The sequence below is a fragment of the Eumetopias jubatus genome, unplaced genomic scaffold (genome assembly GCF_037043125.1).
Source record: "Eumetopias jubatus isolate StellerSeaLion01/CBP00866 unplaced genomic scaffold, mEumJub1_p1.0 scaffold_9, whole genome shotgun sequence".
In the NCBI taxonomy this organism is placed as follows: Eukaryota; Metazoa; Chordata; class Mammalia; order Carnivora; family Otariidae; genus Eumetopias; species Eumetopias jubatus.
This window is the reverse complement of record NW_028274815.1, coordinates 128712813-128725816: the sequence shown is the minus strand read 5'-3', so window position 1 is coordinate 128725816 and position 13004 is coordinate 128712813. Positions and strand designations below refer to the sequence as shown.

General features: G+C 50.3%; 1 protein-coding gene across 4 annotated transcripts in view; it reads left to right on the top strand.

The window, feature by feature from the left end:
* STAU1 (staufen double-stranded RNA binding protein 1) overlaps window positions 1-5764 on the top strand; it is a 50974-nt gene extending 45210 nt beyond the window's left edge. For 3 of the 4 annotated variants that reach the window (XM_088026790.1, XM_088026791.1, XM_028125210.2), the window contains 6 exons: window positions 320-466; window positions 1726-1801; window positions 1998-2317; window positions 2925-3047; window positions 3786-3871; window positions 4456-5764. In XM_088026790.1, the coding sequence (XP_087882916.1) occupies window positions 320-466; window positions 1726-1801; window positions 1998-2317; window positions 2925-3047; window positions 3786-3871; window positions 4456-4471 (768 nt within the window). In that variant the 3' untranslated portion in view covers window positions 4472-5764. Of the gene's footprint in view, window positions 1-319; window positions 467-1725; window positions 1802-1997; window positions 2318-2924; window positions 3048-3785; window positions 3872-4455 lie in introns of those variants that run through there. The other variant, XM_088026792.1, reaches the window with a different exon arrangement.
* The last annotated feature ends 7240 nt before the right edge of the window (window positions 5765-13004 follow it).

Sequence of the window (13004 nt, the reverse complement as noted above, 5' to 3'; positions counted from 1 at the left end):
AACACTCTGCCTGCGGCCGTGCAGGCATTCCGGCAGCCCCCAGGGTCCCGGGCTGGGCTACACACACGTGCCCTAGGGGCGCAGACCCTCAGCAGCACAGAGTGTCAGAGGGAGTCACGTCAGGAAGTGCGTTTTTAGAACTCCTTATGTTAAAGGGCCTGTAAGCTTCTATAATCTCACGTTGACCGGCGGCTGCCACGGGCACCCCTGGGAAGCTTCTGGTCGCTGTTCGGTTCTTTTGCCCACACACCACTGCCTCACCAGTCTTTACTCTGAAGGTGTAAGCACTGGTCTGAGTCCTGACTTCGTCCTCATGCAGGTGAAGGTGGGAAACCATACCGCAGAAGGAACAGGCACCAACAAGAAGGTGGCCAAACGCAACGCAGCCGAGAACATGCTGGAGATCCTTGGTTTCAAAGTCCCACAGGCTCAGCCCACCAAACCAGCCCTCAAATCAGAGGAGAAGGTGACTGCTCGGGGCTCTGTGTCCTTGCTCTCTAATGGCAAGATGACCTCCTCGCCTCATCCTAGGGGACTCTGGCAACCTCCAGGGCCAGGCTTCAGGGCAAGGCTTCATCCTCCGGGCAGGAAAACAGCCCTGCTGAGCGGCATCCTATCCGTTTGGAGCATTATAATGTGGTCAGAAGGGGAGTTGCATGTCCGTGGCTCCGAGCGTGGCTCTGGGTTAAGTCGTTCTTGTTTCTGTATCTCTGTGGTCAGGGACGCTCTGCTGGAGGGCACCTCGCCCCTTTCCACCTGGAGGAGGATGGGCAACGGGGCTGCAGATGACCCCTGTCTGTGGCTGCCCTCGGGCTCGCAGTGGGGCCCGGGTGGAAGACCCGCGGCTTCAGACTTCTGCTAGTTGGGAAGCAGGCTTTGGGTTTTCTGGGACACCGACACACTGGGATTTACGGAAGGAAATTCGTAATTTCAATTCGGGATTCTTTTTTTTCTTTATGAATTGAACACTAGATACAAAACCTTCTGCCAAGATTGGTAAAGCAGTACCCTCAAGCGGGTTCTTGACCGAGCTTGTTTCCACTGAGAGGTCCCGGGATGGGACCCCTCCCTGTGCCAGCCGTGCCAGCAGCGGGCCGTGGCCTCTGCCGTGGCCGCGGACACTCCTCAAAGAATTGGCACAGGGCCTGGACTTGGTTTTGGGGTTTTTCATTCCAAAATCTGATAGCGGATTCGTAACATCCTTACCTTCTCAGAAAGGAGACCTGTGTTTGCAAAATTTTTCTCTCATAGCATTTCCCTGCCCATTTGTTATCTTTGGAAATGTCACCTTTTCCTTGAATTGGATATTAGTTCCAGAAAAGTCTTTGTTTAGCTTTCATCTAAAAGCTGCTTTTTCCCACCTTGGGGAAAGATCTAGCATCTCTGGCTCCCTCTGGTTAAACATTCCCCTGTTCTCCTGTGAGTGCCGAGCAGAGCTCGGCCCCCAGCTCAGGAGGATTGTTAGCCTCCTCTGGTAGAGGACAGGCCGTGGGGGCAGGAGTGGCTCTGGGGCGGGCAGGGGGGACTGTGGTGGGGGGCACAGGAGGCTGCTGGGCCTGTCGGCGTGGGGGTAGGGCTTCTCTGCCAATTACCTCTTTATATTTTAAAAGGTTACAAACCACAGATGAAAGCTGGTTGGAGTTTTTATAGTTTCAGAGAGTAAGAACTAATTTTGCGACAGTTTGATTTCCGCTCATGGCCTTTTTTTTTTTTTTCTTTTTTAAGACACCAATAAAAAAACCAGGGGATGGAAGAAAAGTAACCTTTTTTGAACCTGGCTCTGGGGATGAAAATGGGACTAGTAAGTGTGATGTTAATACTGTCTTGATCTGAATGTGAGTCTGGGCTTGGCGTGGCCCCTGGAACGACGAGCGGTGTTGAGCTCTGCGGCCCCCCTGAGCCGTTGTGTGCGCCGAGGGCGGGCCGGCGGGGTGGCAAAGGTCTTTCCTAGCAGCGCACGTGGCCTCGTGTTGATCTGTCTGCGTGTCCCTCCCTAGGCAATAAAGAGGATGAGTTTAGGATGCCTTATCTTAGTCATCAGCAGCTGCCCGCGGGGATTCTTCCCATGGTGCCCGAGGTTGCCCAGGCCGTAGGAGTCAGTCAAGGACACCACACCAAAGATTTCACCAGGGCAGCTCCGAATCCGGCCAAGGCCACGGTAACTGCCATGATAGCCCGTGAGTTGTTGTATGGGGGCACCTCGCCCACAGCCGAGACCATTTTAAAGAATAACATCTCTTCAGGCCACGTACCCCACGGACCTCTTACAAGACCCTCTGAGCAGCTGGACTATCTTTCCAGAGTCCAGGGATTCCAGGTAACTGTTAGGCCGGAGCTGTGTGGTCTAGACCTCAGTGCACTCATCTTTTTGGGGTTTCTCTCAGAAAATGAGCCTTGCACCTCGTTTATTAATTCCAGGTCTTTATGTGGAGGAAGGGTGGAGGGTACCTGGTGGTCCTGAGGCGGGTGGAGGGAGTTCGGGAAAGTATGGGACAGGCCTGTATGGTAACAGAATCACCTTGTCCTTTGCTAATAAATTAGCTTTTACAAAATCCAGGCCAACCGTAGTAACAAAGCTTCTCATCTTAGTGATAGTTCTAGCAAGAATGGATTCAGTGTGCTGGCCCTTTGAGCCTAGCAGAAAAGGACATGGCTTCTTTCAGGCCAAGTGTTTGGTACCCCCCTTCCCCCCGACCAGGGTTTTTAGGTAGACATCTAGGTTCCTGGAAGATTTTAGAAGCTGGGGCCTGGGTCTGCTGCCTGCAGCCCTTGGTACCCCCGGCTGCAGGCCCCCCTGACAGTCTGCTGACTGAGCAGGAGTCGTGTCAGGTTGAGGGCAGGAGAAAGAGGTGTCCTCTCCATTTGCTGGGCCCCTTGCGTATTCGCCGCTTCCCTACTTGGCCTCGGTTTTCTTTTCCCCTCAGGTTGAATACAAAGACTTCCCCAAAAACAACAAGAACGAGTTTGTATCTCTCATCAATTGCTCCTCTCAGCCACCTCTGATCAGCCACGGTATTGGAAAGGATGTGGAGTCCTGCCATGACATGGTATGTTCCCCAGTGCTCCTGGCTCCGGCCTGTTGCTGGCCTTGGACAGATAGGAGAAGGGTTCTCCCGGAGACTTGGGTGCTTTTAATAGATTTCATATTTTTGAAGATTTCTTCCTTAGTTTATTGATTTTTCATTGTTTATCAGAATTCATCAGCCTTAGACTCTCCTTCCCGTCCCGGTGCTCTTCCCCTCCCTGTGCTGGCCCGGGGGGTGGACTTGGATCCTGGACCGCCTCCACGCGCTGTGTCCATTCCTCTCCTCCCAGAACACAGACCACACACCCAAGTTTGGGCAGCTGTAGAAAGCCCCTTATTTTGGTCTCCGTTCAGGTGAAACTACCGTTAATGAGAAGTACAAAACTGAGAAAAAGAATTGATTAATCTAGATGAACTGTGGTGTATACGCCTGATGGACTATAATGCATCCATCAAATTAACGTATTCTAACAAGGGAACATGACGGGTTTCTGTTTTAAAGCAGGATACAAAATGTGTAGTCTAGTTACTATAAAGTTAAAAATATTAAAAGAAAATAAAATTGGCAGAGGTTGTGATTCAGTGAGGTAAACATGGATAATTTATTTTGTAATTTGTATTTCAAATTGAAAGTCCAAATATTAAGGGAAAGTGTGGTTTAGTGGGACTCCCTGTTTTGTCCCTCGCCGACCTGTTCAGACAGCGTCTTGCTGTGGCCCTGGGCGGCGGTCGTGCTGACTCTTCTTTTCATCCCTGCTAGGCTGCACTGAACATCTTAAAGTTGCTCTCGGAGTTGGACCAACCGAGTACAGAGATGCCAAGAACGGGAAATGGACCAATGTCTGTGTGAGTGAGCTGATTTACTCGGAAAGGCAGTTCTATTCCTCATTTGCATTAAATTCAAACCGTCTGCTCAAAATAGTAAGACACTCCCCTTCTGTCACTTTCTGTCCCTTTCCCTGAAAGGTTTCCAGGTTGTGAGCAGAGCTCTACTTTCTTAAAAAAAATTAGAATAGGTAAGACATACACAGGGTTCAGACCCCACAGTGATTTCCAGAGATGCTGGGTGGTCAGTCTTGCCCCCCCCCCCCCCCACGCAGCCCTCACCCGTGTCCCTCTCCCTGCCCCCAGCCACACATCACAATGGTTATTAGTTTCTTATCTATCTTTCCTGTGTGTTTCTTTATGCAAATACAGTCGTGTATTTCTTGCATTATTCCTTTTCTCCCGGAGATCCCATACTACACACTCCTTCTCCTCCTCACTTTTTTCACTTGACCGTGTATCCTGAGAAAACCGGAACCCAGTGATCATAAACTGGTGCCTGTGCTGCTGGACTTCAGTGTCTGATTTCTGCTCATTTTTAACATGGGTTAAGTTTTCTTACATTTCAAAACTGGCATCACTTTCATTTTTTTTCTTCCTTTAAGGTGTGGGAGGTGCTGAACCTTTTCTGGCCACCCCAACATCTATACTGAAAATACTGAAACTGCTTTGAGAATTTGGAATTTCTGATACCTCCAGTGGGCTGAGAGACGTGCTGGGTAAAGAACCAGAGGCGGCAGTGGTGACGAAGACGGGAACACAAGGAGGCGGCCGTGGCTGCGCTCGCGGGTGCTGTTTTGTCCCCACACACGGGCAGCTGCTGGGGGGCACGGCGGGGCCTGCCGTGTGGCCCCGGACCCCTCGGTGCTTGGCTGTGGCCACTGCTGTTTGGGCTGTGTGAAGGAAACCGGGAACAGAGCACGACCCTTTCTCAGAGTGGCTCACTCAAACCCTTGGGACATACCCTGGACACCCACGCCGGGGAGCGGGGCCGTAGACCAGCCCCAGAGCCAAAAGCACCAGAGAAAATCAAATGCTTCCTACTCAGCGCCAACTAACCATTCTAGCGTGCTCTGGCCCCCGCCTCCGTGGCACCCGCACTGTCATCACCACTGCTTTCTCTCCCAAAAGAGATTACATATTCTTAGTTTTATTATTTTCATTTTGACTGAAATGACACTATATAAATTTTCATCTGAGAGTTTCTCAATTGTATCTAGTTACATAGCACAGTTTAGAAACTTGTCTGAGACTGACTCTATCAGTAATCCAATCAGCAAAGATCATATCCATGTGTATGTGGTTACACGTTTTGACTTTATTGGACTAACCCGGGACTGTTTCAGTGATGCAAACTGTGTGCCCTCCGGTTTAGCCGAAACAGTGCTGGACTTCTCAGTCCTTGATGAAGTCTCCCACGGTTGTATAAATTGGACAGTTTAGGAATTTTAAACTTTAATGATCATTTGGTTCCTTTTCTATTTTATTTTTGTTAATGCAACAGGACTTAAACAAATGAACTTTGATCTTTGTTTTAAAGATTATTAAAAAAAATTGTACATACATATGGCTCTTGAGGACACGTAGCTTTCACTACACTACAGGATATGGTCTCCACGTAGTACATATAAACCCGCAGATGGATTTCCTTGAGTGCTTTGTACTGTTGATTACATCTCCATGTAGGGCTGAAAAGAATGACCCATGTTTATCTCAGAAACTGTGTTGCTTTTGATGTTGTGTTACTGGGCACAGAAGCGTGTGCAGTTAAGGTCCTGCATATGGTCCAGATGAAAAGCACCGTAGCCTTGCGAGTTAAGTACCGCTTCAATTCATTGTTTACGCTGGAATTTTTTCTCCCCATGGAATGTAAGTAAAACTTAGTGTTTGTCACCAATAAATGGTAATACTAAATTTTTTTTTTTTGTTAATTTATTCTCAAATGCCACTACTGCTAGGTTGGTCCCCTCCCAACCTGCCTCCTACCCTTTTTTTAAGAAAGAAAAAAAAAAACACTTTGTAATGCTTGTGACTTCTGTTTGGGCAAAATTCTGAAGATCTGAAATAACTTTATATCAAACCATTGATCAATAAACAGATACTAATGAATTTTTGGTCCTTCTGAGCAGTAACTAAAGAAGTGAGGGCAGAGGTGAGTGAGGGTGTGGAAGTACAGCGTGGGGGCGCCCAGGCGAGGGGAGGTGCCTCTCCTCTGGACCGGACACTGTTATCCAAAGAATGAGCCCGAAGAGCTTCGAGTCTCCTCCCTTTCCAGCGGGTGCTCTCACACTCGGAGTCGTCAAGGTGAGGCCCTGCGTTCAGGCCTGGCTGAGGAGTGGGCTGGTGGCTGTGTGGCTTGTGTTCTTGAAGGACAGTTCACGTTTATGAACCGGCCTGTGGGCTGGACTGTCAGAATGACAAAGTGGTCAGAAGGTTATGGAAAAGTGCTCGGCAACAGAAGGGAGTTCAACAACATTGCAGGGATAAAAGCAGTGAAAGGAAAAACATTCTCCCTTCCCCAGTTCTGGAGTCAGCCATTTATTCTGGTTCCCTTTAGCGACGAGAACATCTAAAAACCAGGGTGTGGGGGGGCGGGTGCCTGGCTGGGCTCAGTCCACAGAGCATGTGACACTTGATCTGGGAGCTGTGAGTTTGAGCCCCGCGCCAGGCATAAAAGATTACTTAAAGAGAAAAGAAAAAGAAACCACCAAGGTCTGGGCACTCAGAGCACCCACTGCTATTTTTCTAGGCCTTCTGAGCAGATGGCGAATAAACAGATGTATAGGCGTGCGTGCGTGCGTGCCCATGTGTACACACATCCGTCTGGTTAGCGTGTGTGTATTTGGAAGCCCTGCGTTTATACTGCTACCAGCACCCTGGGGTTCTTCACAGCCCTTCTCTGTTTTTAGTACCTTCCCCAATACTGAGATTGTAGGCAATCTCCCGGCCTCGCCAGCCACCTCCTCCCCACTTGACACCTGCCACTTCTGCCCGGCGTTCTCACGGGCGTGTGGGAGGCGAGCTGCCTCTGCCCAGCACGCTGCCTGCCCCCTGCTTTACCGCGTCCCTGTGGGCAACCTCCACGCTGCAAAAGGGCAATGGGAGAGGTGGGTGCAGCCTCTGAAGTAAATCACAACTTCTAGTTGGCTGTTTGGCCCTGAATGCCAGAACTCCAGAGAGGGAAAGTTTCCCCTTGATCTCAAGGACGGTGTATGGATTTCCAGGTTTCTCGGAAAGGCTGGTTTTCAAAGGTGATACATCTTTGGCTGTTTTGGAAAGATGTCCTTGAACGTTCATAGACTGTAAACTCTCACACCAGTCTGGCCTCTGGGAAGGCCTGCTGCCATCCCCTGCTGCGCGGATTCCCTGCAGTACGCCGTGCCCCCTGCCTCGCCCCCCACCCCCACCCCGGCCCGGGGCCCCAACAGGCTTGAACAGAGCTGCCTGGGAAGGAGGGAATCTGCACCGTGTTTCATGCTGGTATGCTCGCTCAGTTACAAGAACCTTAGAGCCAAAACAAGGTCCCCCACCCTGGGGACAATCCGTGCGGTCCTGGGTTCTGCAGTGCAGGCAGAAAAGGAGACAGGAAGGCGCCCGAGGTGGGTCTGAAATAATCAAAGGTGCTTTGGGTCAGCCACGAGAAGACTGTGGGTCTTAGGATTTGTGGAGTGTCGATCCTCAGAGAGAGGCTCTTGTGGCCCTTGGGACAGACAGGCTTGGGTCTCTCGCTCACCCACAGTGTGTGTGTGTGGACGTTATGTCTTGGCTCTGTAAAATGCCTCTTATCAAAGGGAGTTTTTGTTTTTTTTTTTAAGATTTTTATTTATTTGAGAGAGGCAGAGAGAGAGAATGAGCAGGGGAAGGAGCAGAGGCAGGGGGAGAAGCAGACTCTCCACTGAGCAGGGAGCCCGACGTGGGACTCGATCCCGGGACTCCAGGATCATGACCTGAGCCGAAGGCAGACGCTTAACTGACTGAGCCACCCAGGCGCCCTCAAAGGGAGATTTTAAGGAGTAAAGATTTCCCCAGAGCTGGTTGGTTTGTTGGTTTTGAAAGGCCTTCTTGAGCCACAGGAACATGACCTACAGTTCTTAAAAAAAAGTGTCCCTTCTGACACTGGGTTTCCTTCCCCCGCTCACCGCGCGCAGCTTTGCAGGGTGAATGCCTAGTGACAGCCGCCTTGGCCTGGATCCCCAGTCCCCTTAGGGAGGGAGCCGGCTGCTGGCGCGGCCTGTGGGCAGGGCATCTACATTCCCAAGAAGCAGCGTGCTGCCACCTGCTGTGAGCTCAGTAGAACAGGACCCTGGGGTGCAAACCCCCAGACAGGGACGCGCAGCTTTTGTTTGCTGGCATGTAGTTTAACACTGGAAACTTCCATCACTACCATCTCTGGCTTAAGGGTTTAGATGTCTGTATGCCCATAAAAAGACAAATTTACTTGAAATTTCCAAATCCATAAATGGATTTTTTAAGCACCTGAGCATTGGGGGCAGGAAGTTAGCTGGTTTTCCTCAATAGGTTTTCAAAAGAAATGTGGGTTCTTCTGAGAGGCAGTGGCTAACTCAGCTGGGGGCAAGGGGGTTTCGATTCATGAAAGCAGCACAACTGTTTTCTTGGACCTTCTTGTCCCTCTATATACTTGCAGTGCTGTGTTTAATGGATACAGAGGGTGTATATATGGAATATGTGAAACTGTAAATGTGAAAGCACCTTATTCTAATTAGACTTATTTGTAATTTAAATGGCATCCATATTTTATCAGCAAAATTATGTACAATTTAGGAAATTTGTACTACTTTGCTTACTAGCCCAAGTTTAATTTTAAGATTTTAGAGTGAGCACACGTACACACATGCAGGAGCGGAGGGAGAATCTTCAAGCAGACTCCCTGCTGAGCATAGAACCTGATCTCATGACCCTGAAATCATGACCTGAGCTGAAATCAAGAGTCGGCCACTTAACTGACTGGGCCACCCAAGTGTGCCCCCCACCCCGCCAGTTTAATTTTTTAAAAAATATTTCCTTTGGGGGTGTCTGGCTGGCTCAGTTGGTGGAGCTTGTGGCTCTTGATCTCGGGGTTGAGTTCAAGCCCCCAGGTTGGGTGTAGAGATTAAAAATCTTTCAAATAAAAAAAATTATCTCCTTCATAGTGTTCCCAAAGGTATTCATTAAAATTTTTTTTTTTCAAGATTTTATTTATTTGACAGAGACACAGCCAGAGAGAGAACACAAGCAGGGGGAGTGGCAGAGGGAGAAGCAGGCTTCCCGCCAAGCAGGGAGCCCAATGTGGGGCTCGATCCCAGGACCCTGGGATCATGACCTGAGCCGAAGGCAGTCAACGACTGAGCCACCCGGGCATCCCCATCAAAACCTACTTTGATGGACATACCCACTAGGCCTGCAATGACAATGCGGTCTTTAGTGGGTTTGTTTTTGTTTAAAAGTAAATCGAGAGGTGCCTGGGTATCTCAGTCAGTTAAATGTCTGCCTTTGGCTCAGGTCATGATCTCAGGATCCTTGGACCAAGTCCCACATAGGTCTCCCTGCTCAGCAGGGATGGGGGAGGAGTCTGATTCTCCCTCTCCTTCTGTCTCCTGCTCACGCTTTGTCTCTAATAAATAAAATCCTAAAAAAAAAAAAACTTGTTAAAAAAGTAAACTGAACATTTTGAAAGTTACCTCCAGACCCTCCATCTTACTTTTTTTCCATCCCCTTTCACACATGGTGTTTTGTTTTTAAGATTTTTATGTATTTGTCAGTGCAAACACAAGCGGGGGGTGGGGGGGTGGGCGGCAGAGGGAGAAGCAGCTCCCCGCTGAGCAAGGAGCCTGATGAGGGACTTGATCCCAGGACCCTGGGATCATGACCTGAGCCGAAGGCGGACAACCAACTGAGCCACCCAGGCGCCCCACCACACATGCTGCTTTTTCCGATCAGATGTGCAGTGCGTGTGTAATGGTGCCGTTACAAAGCTGAGCAGGGCCCAGGAGCAGGCAGGATCAGCTAGGCCAGAACATGCCGCACAGAAGCCCGTGGGCTCCGCTCAGCCTCAGCTCATCACGGATATCCCCACTTAGGCTGTGGCAAGAGCAGCAGTGAGTCTCCCTCTGACCTTTGACATTGCTGAGCATGGACAGATTAGTGAGCAGGTGGTCCCGTTCTGGAATGAGGACCTATCCGAATCCTGTCATTATTCAGACTGTATTCTTCTGTGGTATCTGCCTTTTTAATCACGTATTTCCTCTGGCTGCCAAAAGACCTCCCTAAGAAACGGCCAGAGATTTTCTAGGGCTTGGAAGCCCCTTGGTCCTTTTGTTGTTCTGTGCCAATATCCGCTGGAGATCTGTGGCCGCAGTGTCCTGTAAGCTGAGCCTGTGCTCCCCGGTTTGGGAGGTCATGCCTGAAACTTCTCTGGGCCCTAATAGGACCCTCTTGTCTGGCTGGCTCCTTGGACTCAAGGTCAAGAGCAGTGTAAACGTGGTTGGACGGTGATAAGGAAACCAGAACGGTGCAGACCTCCCCTAGCCTAGGGGAGGGGGACATGCTGGTTTTTGGCTGAGTTTGGGGAGTTAGGGTCTAGAGGGTTTGTTGGCAAGTCTGTTCCCTGAAAGCCCCAACTCTGAGATGGTGTGCCCACCTTTGTCATCGCTCGCCTTGGCCAGGTAACGCCTGCCTGAGGGAGCAGTATGGTAGAGGGTAGACACCCATGTGGATGAGGCTTCTGTGCTGTGAAGAGATCACCTCCTGAAGGAACGAGGTGCTGTAATGTAGGTGGACAAATGTCTACACTCGGCAGAGGAGCCGGTTGGAGGCCTCCTCAGAGGGCAAGGCAGTGTGCCAAACTAGACGGCTGTGTGACGGCCGTGTGAGCTCGTAACAAGCGCAGCTACCATCAGTCCTGACCTGTCACCGCTTTGCTGAGACCTCAAATGATTTCACCTCTCTGTGCCTCAGTTTATCTGTAACTTAGAAACTCACTTCTCTCACACCGCTAAGACAGTATGTGTCAGTAGCTCCTCAGGGCACCTGGTGTTGGAAGTGCTTCGTACCTACCTCCTGGTGTTCTTACTGCCAGACACGGAAGCCGGCTGCTCCCGGTCCGCCCTCTGGGCCTGCCACTCAGGGCTGATAGAGAGGACTTCGCCCGATTCCATGCTGGAGATGTCCAGGCCTAACCTTGCTTGTTTTGTCCTATCTAGCTCTCACGTCTCCCCACTGGGATGCAAGCCCCAGGCCACTGCAAGTCTCCCAAGAAAAACTGCAGTGACAGATTCCATGAGAACAAGAATTTGTGTCTCTCTGCGCTGGAACTGTAGGGAGTGGTTGAGTTTTGGAAGAGGTCCACTGAAGCCCGTGGCTCCTAGTGGGCCCTGACTCTGTCTCCCTTTGTGCAAAACCAGAGCTGTTAATCGCACATCCGTTAGTTCTGAGGCCATGAAGCTTTAGAGCACTGCTCCCCAGCAGGGCGCACAGCTCTACCAGGTCCGTGGGTCTCTTCGATCGATTCACTTTTACTTCACTTTATCCTAGTCACTGCCCACCAACTTAAGCGCTGAGCATCCTCTCACGTGGCGGAGGGCTGTTAAAAGGTTGCTGGGTCCCATTCCAGGGTTTGTGGTGTAGTAGGTATGGGACTCAAGAACACGTATGTCTCGTATTTCTAATTTCCTAGGTGATGCTGTGGTAATTTGAGAACCACTGTCCTACGCAGTCACATTGCTAGTGGGTTTCTTGTAACATAGAACACAGAACTGTAGATGACAGTCGTTCCTTCTGAGAGCATCACAAATGCTGTGGATCATGCTGAGAAACGCTGCCTTTGAATTAAACAGAGGGCACCTCTGCTCCCCTGGAAGACTGCTGTGCATGCTCAGAGCCAGTCCGTCCTTGGGACTGAAGGGAGTTTCCTGCGGAGGATCAGAGCCAAGGGTGAGGTGTTCACGTGGCTGGGGGTTTGGAGCGCACAACCTGTGGCAGTCGGCCCAAGTCTGTCGCCCCCACCCTGCCGCTCCTCGGGAGGGTCTTGCAGCCTCTCTGACCGGGATGCTCAGCGGGCACCACAGTAGCAACTTCTTCCCTCCTTCTAGCCTGAAATTTGTAGTCCTGACAGAGGCGGCTCTCTCCCTCCATTTGGGATCTCACCAGTGGGGCTGCCAGCCTTCCTGAGACACTCAGCCTGCTCTGTGAGGGGCAGGACCTGGTGGATGCTGGGCTCTACCTCCCTTTGCCCTGTGGACTCGCCTGGGAGACAGATCAGGAGGTCTTCTCAGCTGTTTGCTGCAGAAACCCAGCTACCTGGGAGCAGTCATCACGTCCCCTCTAGGCTCAGAAGGGTTGACCCTAACTTCTCACGAGGAGATGGACCTTTTTCCGGTGCAAGGTAAATATGCTGCTTTTCTCCTAATGTTTCCTGCTTCCCCATTAAATGGTCTCCTTTTTGCAAAACTGACCTGCCTATTGTGGCTCTTTCTTCATATGGACAGTGCTTCCCTACTGCCACATTTTTCTCTCACATCGTCTAATTGAGAAGGGAGAAAACCCACAAATAGGTAAATGACTTCATTAGTTTATGACTGCCTTCTCCAGCCACAGGTGAGCATTTCCAAAACAGCCTTTACCACCCATCATGCAACAACCCCCCCAGGGCCAGTGTGTTCCTGTAGCTGTAACCAGGGCTCCTTAGGTCTTTTGGAGAATCCACTAGAAATGACCTCAAGTTATTTTCAATGGGTCCATGAAGCTCCTTTGCCCTATAAAAGAGCAGCCCCTCAGCATACCCCAGGATGGCCCAAGGGCAAGTCTTGCAGTCACACATCTGGGCCAAACAGTACTCAAGTACGGATTCTCACTTTTCCCCCTTTCAAAGAGACCTACAGATAAAGCCCAGCAGACAGGGACTACTGCACAGGACGGAGCACCCTGTCCTGTGACACTGGAGTTACCTTATCACTGATACTAAGGAGCCAAGAAACTGGCCAAAGTAGAAGATAAAAAGAATAAAAAAATGTCATTACTGGGGGGAAAAAAAAGAAGAGAACCACCTAGGAGGATACAAGAAGTGTGACCTTGATTTTTATTTTTCGTAGCAGGGAGGGTGATCTGCCAGTGGAGGAGACGAAGAACTAAAGGCCCCAGGAGCTGAAAACCGGAAGGC